At 40.7% G+C, this 19,541-nt stretch overlaps 1 protein-coding gene across 1 annotated transcript; it reads left to right on the top strand.

Annotated features, from left to right (window-relative positions):
- Window positions 1-4,128: 4,128 nt before the first annotated feature.
- On the top strand, window positions 4,129-12,378 carry LOC142463868 (embryonic protein UVS.2-like). Its single transcript, XM_075566683.1, has 12 exons — window positions 4,129-4,197; window positions 4,839-4,863; window positions 5,266-5,328; window positions 5,833-5,946; window positions 7,726-7,860; window positions 8,179-8,296; window positions 9,009-9,187; window positions 9,764-9,845; window positions 10,140-10,267; window positions 10,865-10,980; window positions 11,930-12,155; window positions 12,314-12,378. The coding sequence occupies exons 1-12, from the start codon at window positions 4,129-4,131 to the stop codon at window positions 12,322-12,324; spliced, it is 1,266 nt and encodes a 421-aa protein (XP_075422798.1). The 3' UTR covers window positions 12,325-12,378.
- Window positions 12,379-19,541: the final 7,163 nt, after the last annotated feature.

The following is a 19,541-nucleotide window of genomic DNA, read 5'->3' as shown; positions in this document are numbered from 1 at the left end:
CTGCCACTTTTCTAATTAAGAAGACAGTTATTAGACGCAGGGCGAGAAGGGTGTGATCTGCATACACCTGTCACCCACCTGTTCCACCCTTCTCTGCATTCCTAAGACACAATTAATGAGATCAATGACACAATGACAATGGGTAGTGTGGGTAACTGCTACCTTATTTCTAAACCTGCAGGTTCCATGTTGAGGGAATTGAAGGACTTACTACTTTGTTCTTCTCTAACTAACTTTTGGAAATTCTGTTACAAAGATATGTCCCTGTAATTATTGTAATAATCTCTTACAGTGAAGAACAGCATCACAATACAGTGCATTACCACACATTAACCAGCGAATCAGATGCACATGGTATCCAGCTAAAGGAGCTTTGCCAGTGTATCTATACTATAATACTATACTATACTATAATACTATACTATACTATAATACTATACTATAATACTATACTATACTATATTACTATACTATACTATAATACTATACTATACTATAATACTATAGTTCTCATAGGACAGAGTTTGTAGACGTGTGTTGTGCACAAAAATAGAAAAAATGAGATAAACAAATAACAAAACATACAGTTGAGAACAAAGTAAAAAGAAAACTGGTTCTGTGAGTATCCAACAATCTGCCACAATATTATACAGGTGGAAAAATATTATATCCGGAGAAATGTAATCAGGGCCGCAGACAGATTTCCCGGTGGCCCCCCGTTTTACACCTCGTGAATCCCCCTCTATTCCCCCCCCCTCTTCCTATGTATTTCTCTCCCCTCCATCTCATTCCCTCTTCCTCACTCCCCCCCCCTCCCGCCTCGCATGTATTTATCTCCCGATGTCTCACTCTTACTCCCTCTTTTCCTCCCTCACTCCCTCACCCCCTCTCTCCTCTCACTCACCCCCACCTTCCGTCAATTACCCCACTCTCACTCAATCCCCCCACAAAATACAAACCACAAAAAAAACACCCTCCAATACCTAATTGTATTGTATGTCTTTATTTATATAGCGCTATTAATGTACATAGTGCTTCACAGTAGTAATACACGTGGTAATCATATAAATAACAAATAATATAAATAACAGGTCATGGGAATAAGTGCTTCAGACATAAACGTAACATTTAGGAAGATGAGTCCCTGCGCCGAGGAGCTTACAATCTAATTGGTAGGTAGGAAGAATGTACAGAGACAGGAGGATGGAATTATGGTAAGTGCTTCTGCAGGGGGCCAAGCGCTATGTATCATGTGTCTAGTAATATCTACGGTGCTACTCATATGCTTCTTTAAGCAAGTGTGTCTTAAGGTGGGTCTTAAAAGTGGATAGAGAGGATGCTAGTCAGGTATTGAGGGGAAGGGCATTCCAGAGGTGTGGGGCAGTCAGTGAGAAAGGTTTAAGGCAGGAGAGGGCTTTAGATATAAAGGAGGTAGAAAGAAGACATCCTTGAGCAGAACTCAAGAGTCGGGATGGTGCATAGTGAGAAATTAGGGTTGAGATTTAAGGAGGGGCAAAAGAGTGTAAAGCTTTAAAAGTGAGGAGGAGAATTGAGTGTGTGATACGGGATTTGATAAGAAGCCAGGAGAGGGATTTCAGCAGGGGAGACGCTTAGACAGATCCCCCCAATACATAATAAATAGACCCCCACTCCCCTCAATACATAGTAAAAAGACCCACACTCCCCCGCAATACATAGTAAAAAGACCCCCACTCCGCCCCAAATACATAGTAAAAAGACCCCCACTCCCTCTCTTCCTCACTCACTCTCCCCCTCCATCAATTACCACACTCTCACTCAATCCCTCCCCCCACCTCGCATGTATTTCTCTCCCCTGCGTCTCACGCTTACTCCTTCTTTTCCTCACCCACTCCCTCACCCCCTCTCTTACACCCACGCTCTCATCTCACTCTCCCCCACCTCTGTCATTTACCTCACTCATTCCCTCTTCGCTCACACAATCCCCCCCACAAAAAACATACAAACAAACAAAAGCCCTCCACTCCCCCAAATAGATAAAAAAAATCCCCACTCTTCAAATATATACATATTCCCTAACCCCTATCCTGACTCACGGGGCCCGGAATGCCAACCTCGGCAGACCACCCCCCCTGTTGGTGGGCCTGTAAACCTATAGAAAACCTAATGCTTATTGTTAGCATGCATCATTTTGTTGGATACAATTTGATTAGAGCTCCTTTTAGCCGAGGATACACAGCATCATTTTTCCCAATAGAATGTAACATTGTTGTGGCAATACTAACTTGAAAATCTGACACTTAGCATACTGGATCACTGGTTGAATAAGTTCTGTTTGAAGTAGCCAATTACAATAAATCATTGACTCTTGGCGTACAGCAGATCATGCTGTAAACTTGATAGAAGATGCAGGCATATTTTAACCATAATGTACGGTGCGATTGATAATATAGAATATATTTCTTTCCAGACCCAAATGTCCAAGAAGCAGCAGCCATTACAAAGAAGAAAACGACAAGATTGTAAATTGTGAAGAAGAGGCGACGTTGTATTTTTGTATTATTCCTTTTTCCTTTATTATCCTGTACAAATAAAAAAATTCATTCTTTAAATATACTTGTTGGTATATTCATGTTTTTACTGTCTATACACTTAAAGTAGTTTTTACTATCTAGATACACTGTAGCGACTTTGAGGCAATGCACTTACTGTATCTTACTGTGCAGTCATTTAATTAGGAACATAATGACACACATGCGTATAAATGTTATGACACGCATATGCATTTCAACAAGGTTCCAATTAGACATACACGCATGCGTAGAAATGTGATGACACGCATATGTGTTTCAACAAGATTCCAATTAGACATACACGCAAGCACGGAATAAATATTTTACATTCGGAAAAAGAAGCAAAGTTTTATTTTTGTATTATTCCTTTTTCCTTTATTATCCAGTACAAATACAACATTTAATTTGTTAAAAATACTTTTTGTTGGGTGTGCTCATATTGTTTATCTTCTACAGTTAGAGGATTTGTGTATGCTAAGGAGCCTAAGAAAGGACATCTTTCCATGTAAACTATACAGCATGAACTCGTAATATTAATCTTCAAATACAATTACACACACTTGAAGTACTGTATGGCAATAAAAGACAGGTTGAATTGCTATTAGATTTTTAAGACAACTCGCAATCGCCCACTTGAGTTTCTCGACGGTATTGCAGACAACGCTAAAATGCCATTTTCTGCACTCGATAAAACACTAGTAAATACGCGTCTTAACGCAGTAAAGTTTGAAGAAATCACGCACCATGACCTGGGTATGCCCAGGTATCCAATCTGTGAAATGTTTGAATAATGGCTGCTGCATCTGTACCTGTTATCATTATACAGTGCAGCATTTTCATCTTTCATGGTACACGCCCATCATTATAAATAGTCCAACAAGCACCTTAATGCAGAGTATACTGACAGCAATAAGATGACCCATACTGGAGCTGAGCACACTTATTTCAGAAAAGATGTTACATGCATGAGTGCTTTTACATTGTTGTGACTGCATAACATGTTGCTCAGTGGCATTATACCTTCAAATGCAGAATACGGATTCATGACAATATTTGAAAGCCCCGTTCTCTGTTACAGATAAACATGAATCCCCTGAGCTGTGTCTGGTCGCTGCGGTACGCAGAGGAGAAAAGGAACGTGAAACCTATCCCCCAATCCAAGATGAGTGAAACGGTTCACATGTTACATATGTTCCTCTTCTCATCTGCGTATTCCTTGTACAATGGGAACTGCTGAGGTGCTGGTCACTGCGGATGCCCCGTTTCATGGACAAGTCTTGTGGTCATTCCTGTCATTGCAGAGTTACACATTGTAATTGGGGGTTTCTACTGAAATCCCGTTATCTGTGACACACACACCTGTGTCCTTCCCATTTTCTTGGTTCCGCACATTACATTTTGTAGGTTGGCCTGGGTACCCACAACCTAATGATTAACCGTGCCCCCTGGCCATTTCTCACGTAACGTTCCTGGTACCTGGTTGGATGAAGCTAATTCACTTCTTGCTATTTAAGGACTGTTTGGGGAGACTGTAAAGCAGAGAAATTAGGACTGAGCTGAAGCTGCAAAACTGACCATGGACTTCAAAACTACAGCTGTTGTCTTGCTGAGTATACTACAAGTAACAGGGGCAATTCCTCTTGTGGTAAGTAAACTTAATCTCTATTCTTTTATAATCTGTGTTTAGTTTTGTTGTTGATTTAATCCAGGGGCAGTGTAACTAAATTGGGGTCCTTTCAGCAATAATAATTGTATTACCGTATACAGTGCGGTACATTGCATTTCCCAGGTGCAGTGAATCCCTTTCCCAAAGAGCTTACAATCTAATTGTGGGTTCCTGAGGCACAGGGAGAGAGAGTAACTTGCCCACAGACACAAGGAGAGATGACCTTGGGATATAAACGGGGTTCATCTGCTTCAAATGCAATGTTCTCCTTACTACTAAGATACTCCTCCAGCCCCAATCAAACCCTCAGCGCTGAAAGGCCATGAAACGCATTGCAGCTCCTATCTACACTAAAGAGTTCCCTGCTTCATCCCCAGAGTGGTTAGCCCATTTCCTGGGACACCTTCTGTGGAAAGAAGAGAAAACACATTAAGCTTTGCCTTCCTTGTCAGTTTGGTAATGATGCCCGTTGCAGATAATCTCCCCAAGTCAGTTTGCAGAATACATTTAGAATCCCCCATGTTATGTGATATAAGAATGTGGATATCCAGGGACATTGTGTTTACACATCTTTAAATACTTTAATAACAATTAAAAACTCCAACTTTACTTTCTTTCAGCTCTTTAGTGGGGAGGACTACAATGGTAAGCAAGTTTATTTTCTCTGTAACTAGTGCTTATTTGAAGCAAGTACTTTTTGTCATTAATACCTAAGCTTTTGGTCGACGTGATACCTTTTAATTATTGCCATGCTAAATGTATGTTAACCATACATATCCTATAGGGGAGTTGTAAATATGTAACTCCTTCAGTGTTGGTGGGGGCATCTAAATGGTGTCTAAAGAGCTGGAAGGTGGTATACTGTGTTATACATGTTATCATTATACAGTGCAGCATTTTCATCTTGCATGGTAGGTAGAAAGAAGGGATGATAAAAAAAATCCTTCTGTCGCCTTCATTTCTGTAATAGAATATAAACTGCTGCTCAGCAAATATGTGTGTGGGATAAAAGGTACGTTAACATCTTTCATTCATCTTTTTCTGCAGAGAATCCAGTTGAGACAAGTCCGGTAAATAATGTCCCCAAAGCACTCGCCGATTCTGAGCACGGTAAATAAGAGAAACCAAATAATGTTTCAATGTTTTTATGTGAAATATGGAGTTACCCCGATTAATAACGATAAGGTCAGTTACTGCAGGAGGGTGTGACATTCAGCATAATATGGTCCCACCAGTGGCTGGGTATACTTCACATTCAACATTTCCTCTGCGAGTTCTTCAAGACAACGGTTTCTGTCTAGTAATGTTTAACATTAAATCTGGTAATGTCATTTTATAAAGATATATATCATCCTTCTTCATCATAATCTTCAGCCCTTGTTGATCCACTGCTGGAGGATGGTTTCCTCACCATTCCAAGTGCGGCAAGACTCTCTTCCCCATGTTGCTCCAACATGGTAGATATATATTATTCAAAGGAGATATAAGCAAAATATTAGTATAAGTATAAAGACGACATTCTGCACATTATTATGAACCCTTTTTTTCTTGTGTTTCTTCCTCTGAAGATTGTCTCTGTACGGATCGCAGCGGTAACTGTTTCTGTTCTTGCAGATTTACTAGAAATGAAGAAGACTTTGGCATCTCTCGAAGCTCTGGAAAGGAGGGAGCAGGAGATCGAGGAAGCAGAAGAGGACATCTTCTCAAAAATTTCACAGGCCAATCAAGGTATCCTGACTCAGTCTTTATTACTATATAGAATAGTTTAGAATATAATCTGATGGTGATAGAAAAGGCTCAGATTATTCCTGACAGCTTTGGTGACATCTGAAGGAGCAGCTCAGTGAGTAAAGGCGCCGACTCTGAAAACAACAGTGCTGAGCCAGGAGTAGCGGAGCCTGGTTCAAATCCCGGTGTCAGCTACTTGTGCTGGCAAGTCACTTTATCTCCATGTGCCTCAGGCACCAGAAAATAGATTCTAAGCTCTATGACACAAGGACATGCACCGGCAAAATGTCTATGGACCGTGCTGTGTACACTGTCTGAGCAATACAAGAAATAACAACATTATTATTATATTGTCATGTAATCCCCTTTGCTTGCATGTTGGCCTGCAATGGATTTCCCACGTATATAAATTGTGCAGAGAGTAATACTTATTTTCCCCATAAAGATTTAATTTCAGAATAAAATTCCACAAAAAAGGAAAAATAAAGAAAGTCCAAATATCTGTCTCCCCCAGAAATTGGTGGCTCATTTATTTATTAAAGTCTCCTGGGAGCAAAAGTGGAGCAAATATGGGAACCATATCTAACAAACACACCCATTGCAATTAATTTTTGTGCTCATTTTTCCCCTGCAGAGGGATAGCAAGATAGATACTTTCACCCCTTCTTCGGAATGGATACAATTCTACTCAAAGTTGATACATCCCACACATCTCTGGGGGCAATACTGGGTTTTGATGCTGTATCATTTGCAGGGAGGGTTCCTGAAAGAGACAGCAGTTTCCACACAGAAGTGGCTTTGAATATCTTCTAAACTCAAGTGGGTGACAGTGGTCTCAGCGTGATGTTCCTCAATAGGATGACACCTTAAGTGCAACATTGTTTGTTCAATAAAGGTATATATTATAACAAATGATATTACATTCACATTTGTATAGTGTAGCAAGGACACATTAAAACTAGAGATGAGTGGCTTATTTGGTTGCTCCGTTGCTCATTCTGCCTGGCTGCCGGTGTGCATCGCATCACTTCCTGTAGCAGGCCGTGTCACTTCCGGATACGATCGATCCCAATTTCGGGGCGGCAACCGGGCAACAATCAATACCAGGAGGATGATAATGGTGCCTACTCTCTTCCGACTCTACGCATTTCGCTTGGCAAAGCTTCGTCAGGAGTCATATCTGCAGTGTCTTACTGATACATTTACTGTATATACACGTTACTTGGCGGAACATCACGCTGAGACCACTGTCACCCACCTACCTGAGTTTAGAAGATATTCGAAGCCACATCTATGTGGAAACTGCTGTCTCTTTGCTGGCAAAGTGTGAGTCCCCATTTTGCTGATACCTAGAAGTCACAAACATTTTGGAATATAATACACTATAAATATTATTTTTCTATTCCACATATGGTGATACCTGCGCTCCACACAGCTACATCTACAATTCCACTAGAAGATAATTTTGGACCTTTTCTTCATAGGGTTGAGCTGCGACTTTTCATTTTATTCACTGTATATTTACACAATTGCACTTTCACTTATATAAGTTAATTAGTGCACTATAGATAACATTTCAGTGATTATATAACTTTATATATATTTTTTGTTATTTTATCACTGTTTTCACACACTGTATAGAAGCGCCTAAAACCACTTTTTTTGCAAGGGTTCATGAAGCACTGATGTTATATAGTAAGTGGAAGGTTCTTTACTGGTACAACAAACACTAAAGCACCGACCTTCAGTTTGTATATGGATCTCTTTCTGCCCCGACAGGTAGCAAAATGCAGATATATCAAGGAGATGTTGTCATGACACCTGGGCGTAGTGCCACCAAGTGTGAAAAATGCCTGTGGACCAAATCCAGCAGTGGGAAGGTCAGCGTCCCGTACACACTGTCCTCCAGTTATGGTAAGTATATAAAAATATATATAGGGTAATATATAAGCATAATATAACAAACCAGATTAAGTCCAATATTTACTAAGTAGAACCTTGTAGCCTTTCAAGTGACTAGGCCAGAAGGGGTCTACAATCTCTGAGTGGTATTTAATGGCATAGCACTGCTTAGCAAATGTGGCCTTTCTATTTACTTATAGACCTATATTCACTTCATTGGCACTAAGGATGCTACTATCATCTAATAGCAGAGGGAGAAAATATAAACATCCATTTTGTTTCCGTAATTGGTAATTTGCTAATTATGACCAGGATCTCTCATTCTTCCAGATGACCGTGACAAAGCCAGGATCAGTACAGCTCTGAAAGAACTCATGACGCTGTCGTGCATTGAGTTTGTGCACCACACAACAGAAAAAGATTATCTGAAAATTAATTCAGGAGATGGGTAAGATTATATGACTGATAATATTTCAGTTCCAAAGTGCGGACAAACAGCATCAGGCGAGGAGAATCCCGCTTGTGCAGCCAACGCAACATAGACAAACTCATTCTTCAAAATGCAGGTCTCCTCTAGGACAGAGGTACAAAGAAGACCTCTACTTACAAGTTCGTAATGCAATTCTTCATTTATTGTAACAGCCAAGAACAGAGAAGGAACAACGTTTCAGGTCCCACATGGACCTTTCGTCAGATGAACTCTACTTTGTACCTCTGTCCTAGAGGGGACCTGCATTTTGAAGAATTAGTTTGATAAGATTTCAGGCCATTTTTACTAAGAAGTTCTAATCCATACAACACCTTCTGAGCTGGAAGACACCATACAGCCCAAGAATAGACTGTAAGGGACCATACTCACAAAACTGTGCTGCAAGGTGCCTTATGGAGGAGCACAACTTAGTTCATATGGCCCTGTATGTTGTGAATGGTACCACTCTAGGATGTGATGATAGATGCCTTCTTCCAATGTGATGACTACAATGTAGATTTGTTGGCTGGTTATGACACATGAGACTTATTTATAAATGTACCTGACCATTCAAGACCTCTGAAGCCTTGTGAACTGTTTTTGCTGTTTATCTCATCAATGTTCATACTGTAAAGGGCAGAAAGATGGACCTCAGATTGTATTAAAACGCTGCGTATTGCCTCCCCTCTAGCTGCTGGTCATACATTGGAAAGACAGGAGGAGGCCAGATCGTGTCATTGGCAAAAAATGGCTGTATGTCCCATGGAATCATCCAGCATGAGGTTCTCCATTCCCTGGGTTTCATCCATGAACAAACCAGGAGTGACCGGGATCAATACGTAGATATTATGTACAAATACATTAATAAAGGTGAGGCACATTTGACAATCTTGTACCCACATTGCACTCTGTATCATATTATTATTATTTTTATGTGAAACTGGCAATTTTCTTTTGTGTCTGCATGAACAGGACAGGACAATATCTCACTCAGATATACTGATACGGGGATTCATCTTTTTCTTAATGACTCGCTTACCAAGATCAGACTTTTACTTTAGTGTTCCTACAAAAATAGCATTACTTTTATCAGCTTTATTCTGCTTGACATAGATTGATATTCTTTCCATCGTATATTAATATTATTATGAGAATTGTTACTGTTTTTTGTAAGGTGCCTAGTGCATTAGAAAGGATGTAATGAGGTGACTTACTGTACACAGCCCGTAGCAAACTGTCTTATTGTTTATATTCTCATTTATACCAGCCTTTGAATTTCACCCATTATGTTATAGACTCATCCCGGAGAAAGTATCTCTAAGTTCTAGTAGCATGTCTGTCCTGGTGAAAGATTTGTTATAGATTGTGATACATTTTTAGACCAATAGATGGCTCATCGTCTGATTTAAAGAAACATTCATGTTTATGTCCTATCTCATCTTACAGGTGACGTTGGTAACTTTGACAAAGCAGACTCAAACAACCTTGGCCTCCAGTATGACTATTCCTCAGTGATGCACTACGGCAGGTACAATCATCATCAAGCTGAAGTGTCCCTCTACCACTTCTTCCAATGTAACCCAAAGCACAATCCTATGTCGCCTTAATGAAAGAAAAGAGGAAAAAGGCGACAATACACATTACTACATATTACCACTCTCACGGGGTAAAACCTCAACTTTAAAAGACAATAACCACCTCAGTAATATAAATTCAGCAATGTATGTATTAATTTGTGTCGTGAGGCCAAAGGGGAAATAAAAAGAAATGGTAAGAATACAATGTAGAGTCATCTTGTGGAATCACTGTTATATTCCAACAGATATTATGCTTCCAACACCTCCAAACAAGCAACTATTATACCCAAACCAGACGCATCTGTAAGCATTGGACAGAGATACGGAGTCAGCAGCCTGGATGTCTCTAAACTTAACAAATTCTACAACTGCAGTAAGTGACTAAAGGAAATTAATCTTAAGTGACTCAAACGAGCAGTACAGAGTATGGCTGTGGGTTTTTTGCAAACAGAAATCACATGCAGTTATTATTTCCCATTTTTATTATATTGCTAATTTATATGGCCAACAACATAACCGAATACATAGGACTTCACCGTGGCATTATTGTGCAGACATCGTAAGGCACCTAAAGATAGTGATACGAGATAGGGATAGGAGCAGGAGATACAGTATAACCATTGTGAGCAGGAAGGACTGCTTTAAAGACCGTACAAAACACAGCTGGATCACACATTATAATAAGCTGCTCTGCACATTACATCATTACATGTAGTGTTGTTTGGCACTGTGTGTCAGTCTATGGGTTGTCCTACAGAAATTCACCAAACCTCTTTTACCATGCATCATAGAATCCAGTTGTATGTGATGTTGTGTAAAGTGTTAGTGTAAAGGCGTATACCCTTTTTTATTATATGTTACTTTACATACTGTAGTTGTTTTTCTCTTTAGATAAGTGTAACATACAGTACAAGGCACACAGAATCGGTTACTGGTGGTGCCCCATTCAAGTCCTATTTTCTCCCTTCAGATCTCTGCCGTTCTGTGCTCACTGGTACCAGTGGGATTCTGACTTCTGGCAATTATCCTTCCGCATATCCAAATGAAAGCAGCTGTGTCTGGCTGATCCGAATCCAGTCTGACAAGGTAATTATGTTCCGACCTTCATGATAATACTCAGTATATGTAAGATCATGTGAAGCCTGACCGTAGGGAGGGGCAATATCACAAAGAACCAAAAGGAACTAAGTGTAGTGATATGTTTAATAGATAAAATGTAGGGAGTTTGTTATTTTTTATGACACAAAAGTCTAAATATTGCATGTTTTTCTTTTTGTTTATCTTTTAATATTTCCATAGTAAACAAATACTTTTTGAGAGTTTTTATACCTCATTATTTCCATGAAAGGATGTGTGCACTCCAGTCTGTACTGTATACTGGGATATTTTCTATCTCTGCTTTTGTATTGTCCTTGTAAAGTATGATGTCATCCTATTGCCTAATGACTAAAAGTGGAGATCAATAACTATCCGGTTAAAAACCTTCAATGGACACAAATAAGTGAGCTTTTTAATTAGGCGTTTTGGGATCTTTCTAAGTAAGCTAATGACACTGATTGTTACACTATTTATTTTGCCTGCTCTGTAGTACTTCCCATGTAAGAGTCCAATTCATACTTGAGTTTTGAAGCTTCTATCCTTTTATAACAAAATCAGTCACTCCTATACAGTACAATATGTGTGTGACTCTGAATTATAGCTACTGTACCTATGGAACCCTCAGCATTGAGACCACTGTACACAAGTCATGGTTACTGACCAGGAATTCAGCAACATGGACATAAATGGAAATGTTTTTTATTCACCCCAACAACTATGTTTCCATTTAGGCGGTAAGCTCTTCGGGGCAGGGACTCTCTTTCCTATTGTTACTTTCATGTGTGAAGCACTTATTCCCACTATGTGTTATATTATTTCATCACGTGCATTACTGCTGTGAAGCGCTATATAAATAAAGTTATAATTACGTACATACATATGGGGGTGCAATTTAATTGTGCTGTATGGTAATTTATCATGTGCTCTTTTCCTGCAGGTTTCCTTACAGTTTAATGCATTTGATGTCCAGTCCTCCAAAAACTGTGCCTCTGACTACATTAAGGTTTATGATGGAGACAGCAGGACATCCCCTGTGCTACTGGATAAAGCTTGTGGGACTGGACAGCTCCGCCCACTGGTAGCATCGGGGAATGCGATGCTGGTGGAGTTTGTCAGTGATAGAGCAGGGACTGGGACTGGATTCAAAGCTTCCTATAGCACAGGTAGGTCTTTGGAGTCTCTACATAGGCAGATTATGATCCCTTCCTTCTAAAATGCGATTATTTTTCCGTGGGACAGATTAAAATATTGAAATACCTATCTGTGAATTGGATATTACATTGCATGTCAATGAAACATTAACTCTCTCTTTTTCTTTCAGTTAAAGCTTGAAGGACTGAAATAAATCAACATTTTGAAACATTCCAAAACTATTCTTCCTGCTCCTCGGTTCATTAATTTAATCTTAGTAAATTGTGTTCTAGAAATTGCTTGCTTTTTCCTGCAGTTGCTTGTACTACGCTCCAGCTGTGAAATCCCAGTCCTTTGCTTCCTCTAATTTTGGTTCACCTGTTCAGGTGTTTAATAAACTGTTGATTCCCATTCTATCTGAGTTGTAATATTTTTGGTGCTCTGTTATTGCAGTCCTATTAACCAAAATGTCCTGGAACAGGGTTGTTTATTTTTGTGTATTTTTCCTGCTCTCAGGATGCTAGCCCTCCCCAGCTAGTTTGCATGTTTTTTCCCTGCTCTGAAGCAGCCAGAGCTGTGTATATTGCAACATTATAGTTACAAATAGTACCCTTCCCACAAGCCATTAGCCAGTTGCCAAGGCAACCTCTCAATGCTCATATTTGGGATTGGTTTTGTCTTCTCCCCCTGCCTTTATCTGCATATTGTTATGCCCCTTAGCCTGTTCTTGTCTGACAGGAAAGTGTTCTCCCTCTTTTCTACAAGCAGCCAAAATGAGTAGACACTTCTTCCACTGCTCCCTCAGAAAAGGAAATCCTTTTTACCTTCCCCTCAGAAAAGCACTTCCCCATGGCAGAACACCTTCCTCTCATATGGTATTCCCCTCACAACGGACATCTGCTATTACAATCCACATACAATTACTTTTATACTTCTGTTAACTCCCTCAATAAAGTTGAAGAAAATAGAAGGACATTGTGTGCTTTAAAAAGGGGACAAGTTAAGCTTCATGGACTTACTCACATGCTACATACACTACCGGCACACTTTATTTGAGTGCGGCTAGCTCCGCAAGCCTGGGGATGCCCCGGCATGCTAGCCGCACTCCCTCGGCGTGCCACGTGTCATCGACGTGCGGTCACGTGTCATCGGGTGCCTGCGCCCCCTGCACGCGCATCCAGGGCTCCCCGAGGGAGCCCTGGTGTCCCGCGATGTGGGGGACGGCGGCAGGGGGTTCCGGGGGACCCGGCGGACCCGGCAGCGGGAGAGAGAAAGCCCCGATCGGAGGGCGCTCCTCCGTGTCTTCGGCGCGCGCCCGGCACCCTCTGGTGCGCGCCAGGTTACTGCTGCGGCCGAGAACGGGCAAATGCTCAAATAAACTCGGCCGCAGCAGTATGAGCCTGAGTCCAGAATACAAAATACATTCCGTTTGTGACTGTTAGCCACAATGTAACATATTTATCCTCCATTGTGATCCGCATAGTGAGAGATAGATAAAGTGTAAAAACGAATCAATTTACAAAGGAAATACAACAACTCTTTTAGTTTGAATATGTTTCCTTTTCATTATTGGTGTAATTTGTACTTTAGTCTTATAACAACTCGAAGAAATATCAGGAAACTCTGGAGAAACGTTTGAGGGGGAAACTGGAAATGTAGCAGCTACACGAGATCAGGAAGAGACAAAAGTTATTAGTTTGGGACACAAACAGGGAGATAGGGAGCAAAGTCAAATCCTAAAGGGTACATGGGGATAAGTGATGTGACTTTATGTTGTGGCAAACACGAGATTTCTACAAAGGGGAAAAAAGATAAGGTGTGAGGTTCTCAAATAATTAATTTAACCCCCGTCCCCTCCTCTGGGGTTACAAATGGATTCAAGGGGTTAACAGGGACTCTCTGAGTTAACTCTGAGTAATGCCCCATCTGACAGTATGTTGCCATGTATCCAGGAAGGGTCCTGGTTTCACCTTGATTCTTGAAAGTGCTGAATTGGTAACCTGGTCTAGGGTGACTCGGCAGGAAATAGGCTCCACTCCTCTTCTATAAAGAAAACTTCTGCCTGAGACAGGGAGAAGAGAGAGGCTATAAATAGGAAGCCCTTACAAGCAGAAGACATTTACCTCCTAAATTGGCCTTGACCACCCACCATCTCTAAAGCCAACTGCAAAGCACCCTGCAGTCCAACATTGAAAATGCCCAAGCCTATATCAGATAGGTGGATCCCACCCTGCCTGAATAAACGACTAGGATCTCCTCCAACTTCCATATGCCTCAAAACCCTTCCACAGACTGTCTTATCAACTCATTCTCCTCCTGTCTACTCCTTCTGGTTACACACACCCCTCAAAAACACTCTTAAAAGTAATCTCACACTAACAAAAACCAAGAGAAACTACCAACAACTGGGATAAAAAGGAAACCCTGATAGGGTTTAGGAATCCTGCTCAACGTAATAATGTATGTGGAGAAAAAATTAGAACCGAGGGGTAGTTGCTAGCAGGGAATTAGTTTAAATGTACAAATAGAGAGGTTACTACCCCTTAGGGTTAAATGGTGTGGAATCAATCACATCCTTTGATTACTAGTTATGGATAGTAGATAGGAGAGGGCAGTCGTCAGCTAGCAATATAAACTGTAGTTACTGGCTTTACAGACGAGACCACGAGTATTCTAAAGCTTGCCTTAAACTAGCCCGGTTATATTCTGGGCATGTGCTGGGTGTAACCTGGCTAGTTTAAGGCAAGTTTAAGGCATTTCTGCATTGACTAATGACCCCTAGGATTAACACAGCAGGGGTCCCCTGGCAGTCCCATTCAGCTTGAATGGGACTGCCAGGGACCCCCGCTGTTAATCTGATGGGCCGTTAATCAATGCGGAAATGCCACTGGTTTGTGTTAGAATAGTCGCAGTCTCTGCTGTATATTGTTACTTCAGAAAATTGATCTTATCCCTTTAACACTAAGTGGAATTAACCTCCCCAACCACCTGATAGATCAGACTGATCACAAGTCTTTTCTACATCTATGCACCCTTGTCATTTATATTATAATTAAAACCGGCTATTTACGCCATCACAGGCAATATGATATATAATGAGATCACACCTGAGAGCGCACACCCAGCTCTATAATAATAATAATAGCATGTTCTTGTATAGCACTGTTAGTTTTAGGTAGCACTTTACAGATACATTTTGCAGGCACAGGTTCCCCGTTGAGCTTACAATCTATTATTTTTTTTGGTGCCTGAGGCACAGGGAGATAAAGTGACTTATCCAAGGTAACAAGGAGCCGACACTGGGAATTGAACCAGGTCCCCATGCTTCAAACTCAGTGCCAGTCGGTGTCTTTACTCACTGAGCCACTCTTTCTGCTCTATTACATCTGTTTGATTGTTTTTAAGTTTGTTGACTTAGTTTTTTCCATCATTATTTAGGACCTATATCTATTTTTTTATACTTAATAAAAGTTATTTTTTTACCCTTGCGTGTGGGTTTTTTTGGAGTGTAGCTACAGGGGAACTATTTTCTCCCTCTCTTCAATCTACAACAACTGGCTCTTCAACCTGTGAATTCACTGCATTGACATAAAACATTACATTACCCCCAAAGTGTATCACCATAATATCTGGGTACTTCTCTTCTGCTCACAATCAGGACATCCAGAAGCAACTGATCCAAGACCATGCCCCTCCAACAAATCTTGATCTCCTCACTCCTCACCACCCATTCCATTTGAACTTACAGTACAGCAACCCTCCCTGTGGCCCACAACGTGAATGATTGTCACAAAATACACTCACAACCTATAAACAGAAAACAAAACCACACAAGGAACATTTTGTCATTTTTTTTTACATTGGGTCTGATGTAATGTTTATGCTTCCCAGAACCTCGATGCTCAAACCTATTAATTCCACTCACTAAAACCCAACCTTGCCGATTTAGTCGCAGTCCCATCGAAGTAAATATTTTCTGTTCTGCTTATCATCCAAATCCTACTCTCTCACACTCCTTGAGAATAGTAGAGAACTGAAAACATTGACAACGAATTACACCTTTAAATTCATTCATCAACCACCACAGAACCAATTCAACAGCGGTAGAACGAAGTAAGCAGCTGCAGGGGAGAAACAGTGGTTGTGAGAGGCGCCCCTATCCAAAGACTGTTTTCAGCTTTACTTGTGCACAGCTCCCACTCCTGGGAAATTGTGCCTAAAGACACTGTTTCAAAAGATTTCATTCTTGAAATAGATTTGTTTTGCTCCGTCCCAGTAAGTGTATTTTCGTAATATTTTGTAAATCAAGCTGTGTATGTTCATTGTGTAAAAAAATGACAATTTATTTTATCTCTTGCTTTGCTCAATCAAAGGATCGGGTAATTTTGGTGTTAAAAGTTCTGGTCTCCCATGACACAAGCCTAACAGGCATATGAGGGTGTGAGGGGAATGGGGAAAAGGTGAACAAAAAAGTGGGTTTGGGGGAAAAAATAGTAAAAACAAAAGCCAAAAAAGGGCAATGAAGAGAGCTGATGTGGCGGAGAAAATGGGGGCAACGTTTTGGGACTAAATGCCCCTTCCTCAGACCCGTTCCCACTGCGCCTCTCAAGAGGGACATGTGGTACTTCCCTTTGACCCAAACTGCAAAGGTCTCCCTCTGTAAAAATAGGAAAGCTCCACCGGGTGGATCTAGTAAATACGTCAAAGCATAATAAGCACTGTCCTCCAACTAATGAGGCTAAATGGCCAATAAATCAAGGGAAATGTCCAGCATAATAAAGCACAATGAAGCACAAAGTTCTTGAACAGCTCAGAGGGAGATAATGAAAAGTATACTGCTCATTGTTTAGCCGTGGTCTTCCTCTCTGATCTCCTGCTGCTGGTGCAGAAAATGGCCCGCCATTACCCCTACCTGTCCATAATATGTAGTTATGATATATGAGCAAAGGTTTTAAGTTATACCTACAGACATGTTATGTTCATTTAGAGATAATATATGTTATGGGTGTATGTATCAGTTACAGACAACATTAAAATGTGAGGCAGCTAATAGCTGGAGATTTCAATATTACATTGCATTCTGCCCTAGACAGATCAGGGGGAGGCGACTCGGATAATAAAAAAACACAGGACACCCTACGCAGTGCCTTGAAAGACAATCAACTAGTGGATATATGGAGGGAACTCCACCCAACATCTAGGGACTATACTTTCTACTCCCACCCACACACATCATACAGCAGAATCGATTATCTCTTTGTTACGTGCCACTTGGTTCCTGAGGTCACTCATACAATGATCCATGATATTTCATGGTCTGACCATGCATCAATTGAGCTTAGGTGCAACAATATTCAGACCAATCCACCAGGCGCAAACTGGAAACTTAATGAATCTATCCTCAAAATACCCGAAATATGCGATACAATTGGTCAAGTGGAGTCCCATACAGTATTATGGGAGGCTCACAAAGCAACGTTAAGGGGCATACTAATCAATACTACGGCCAGGAGAAAAAGAATAAGAGACTCCAAAATTCGGACGTTCCAATCCAAATTACATTCCCTGTTATCAAATCACAAGAACAACCCGGACCCGATCACGACACAAGAGCTAAAGGATACAAAAATTGAATTAAATATGTTATTGACTTCCCGGGCAGATAATTCCTTATGTTGGTCTAAGAGGAAATTTTACGAAAAAGCAATCAGGCCGGATACGATGCTAGCTCGAGCATTAAAGGATAGGCAATCTAAGTTTAATATCCAAGCTATACGCTTAAAATCGGGTACACTCACGGCCAACCCTAAAAAAATAGTAGAAGAATTCGGGTCATTCTATGGTTCCCTTTATGATGGAAAGAAAGTGGCACATAATAACAACACGAGCAGAGCACTGAGAGATTTCTTAGCCAGATCAAAACTAGAGAGATTGACAGAGCTAGACAGAGAAGCTATGGGCGCTGACTTCAAATTAGAAGAAGTGTCGCAAGCTATCAAGGAGCTTAAGCCATCAAAGGCACCAGGTCCTGATGGCTTTTCGGGGCTTTACTATAAGAAATTTTCCTAGTCACTTGCCCCAAGGCTTGCTCCAAATGTTTAATGCTATCTTAGCAGAAGCCCCTATTCCTGAGGACATGCTATGAGCGTCTATATCACTTATACATAAACCTGGCAAGGATCTGCTAAATTGTAAAAGCTATAGGCCAATATCTCTAATTAATACTGATATCAAAATGTATGCAAAGTTATTGGCCAACAGATTAAGTCTCATCCTACCCAGACATATACACCCAGATCAAGTCGGTTTTGTTAAGGGGAGGCAGGCAGCGGATAACACCCGACGATTTATTGATCTGTTGGAATTGGCTAACAAAAATAACACATAAAGCATGTAATTAAGTCTGGATGCAGAAAAAGCTTTTGATTGGATAGACTGGCCATACTTAAAAGAGACGCTCGCGGCATTTGGCTAGGGAAATCGGGTGAGTAGAGCGATTATGTCACTATACTCAGGCCCAACCGCCAGGGTCATACATCAGGGCTTCCCCTCGGTCCCATTTCAAATCCAAAGTGGCACAAGACAGGGATGCCCTTTATCTCCCCTCCTGTTTGCCCTATGTATTGAAGCCCTCGCGGTGCGAATCCGAGACAGTCCGGATATCTCAGGGTTAAACGTTTATTCCCAATCAATAAAGCGGCCCTGTACGCTGATGATATCCTATTAATCATCTCCAAACCCCTTATTTCATTACCTAACCTGTTCGACCTACTAGAGAAATTCTCCAAGGTCTCAGGCTTCAAGATTAACCAATCCAAATCTGAAGCTCTGAATATCAATCTCCCTAGGCATACGGAGAAATTACTGAAACTAAATTTCAATTTTAACTGGCAAAAGAAGTCAATAAAATATTTGGGGACCCATATCACCAAAGATGCAAAAAGCATCTATAAAGCAAATTATCCAAAACTGATTTGGACTCTAAAACAAGACCTAATCAGATGGTCTTCCAAGAAGATTTCTTGGATCGGAAGGATTCACAGCGTTAAGATGAATTTACTTCCCCGTATCCTATACCTCTTCCAGACATTATCTGTGCCACTCAAACTGAAGGACATACTCTCACTTCAGTCTAGAACATCTAATTTATCTGGGGAGTTAAAAAACCGAGAGTAAATAAATTGACTATGAAGAGACCTACCTTAGCTGGTGGCTTAGCGGTACCCTGCCTTTTGTCATATTTTAAAGCGGCTCAATTAAGCCAGATCATACAATGGCATTCCGACCCCAAATTAAAAAGATGGGTAGAGCTCAAACATATGGCTTGCTTCCCTTTAGAGCTTAACAATCTGATTTGGCTACCTAAAACATCAAAGAAAAACACTATTTTACCGCTTACGTCAATGGCTAACTCCATA

The sequence above is a fragment of the Ascaphus truei genome, chromosome 12 (genome assembly GCF_040206685.1).
Source record: "Ascaphus truei isolate aAscTru1 chromosome 12, aAscTru1.hap1, whole genome shotgun sequence".
NCBI classification, from domain to species: domain Eukaryota; kingdom Metazoa; phylum Chordata; class Amphibia; order Anura; family Ascaphidae; genus Ascaphus; species Ascaphus truei.
Note: the sequence above shows the minus strand (reverse complement) of the source record. Positions and strands in the feature narration are given on the sequence as shown.

Bases quoted from the DNA above. Each gene is read 5' to 3' on its own strand.
- LOC142463868 (XM_075566683.1), top strand. From the start codon at position 4,129: ATGGACTTCAAAACTACAGCTGTTGTCTTGCTGAGTATACTACAAGTA. The intron at 5,329-5,832 runs GTAAATAAGAGA...CTGTTCTTGCAG, and splicing joins ACTCGCCGATTCTGAGCACG to ATTTACTAGAAATGAAGAAG. The intron at 10,981-11,929 runs GTAATTATGTTC...CTTTTCCTGCAG, and splicing joins TCCGAATCCAGTCTGACAAG to GTTTCCTTACAGTTTAATGC.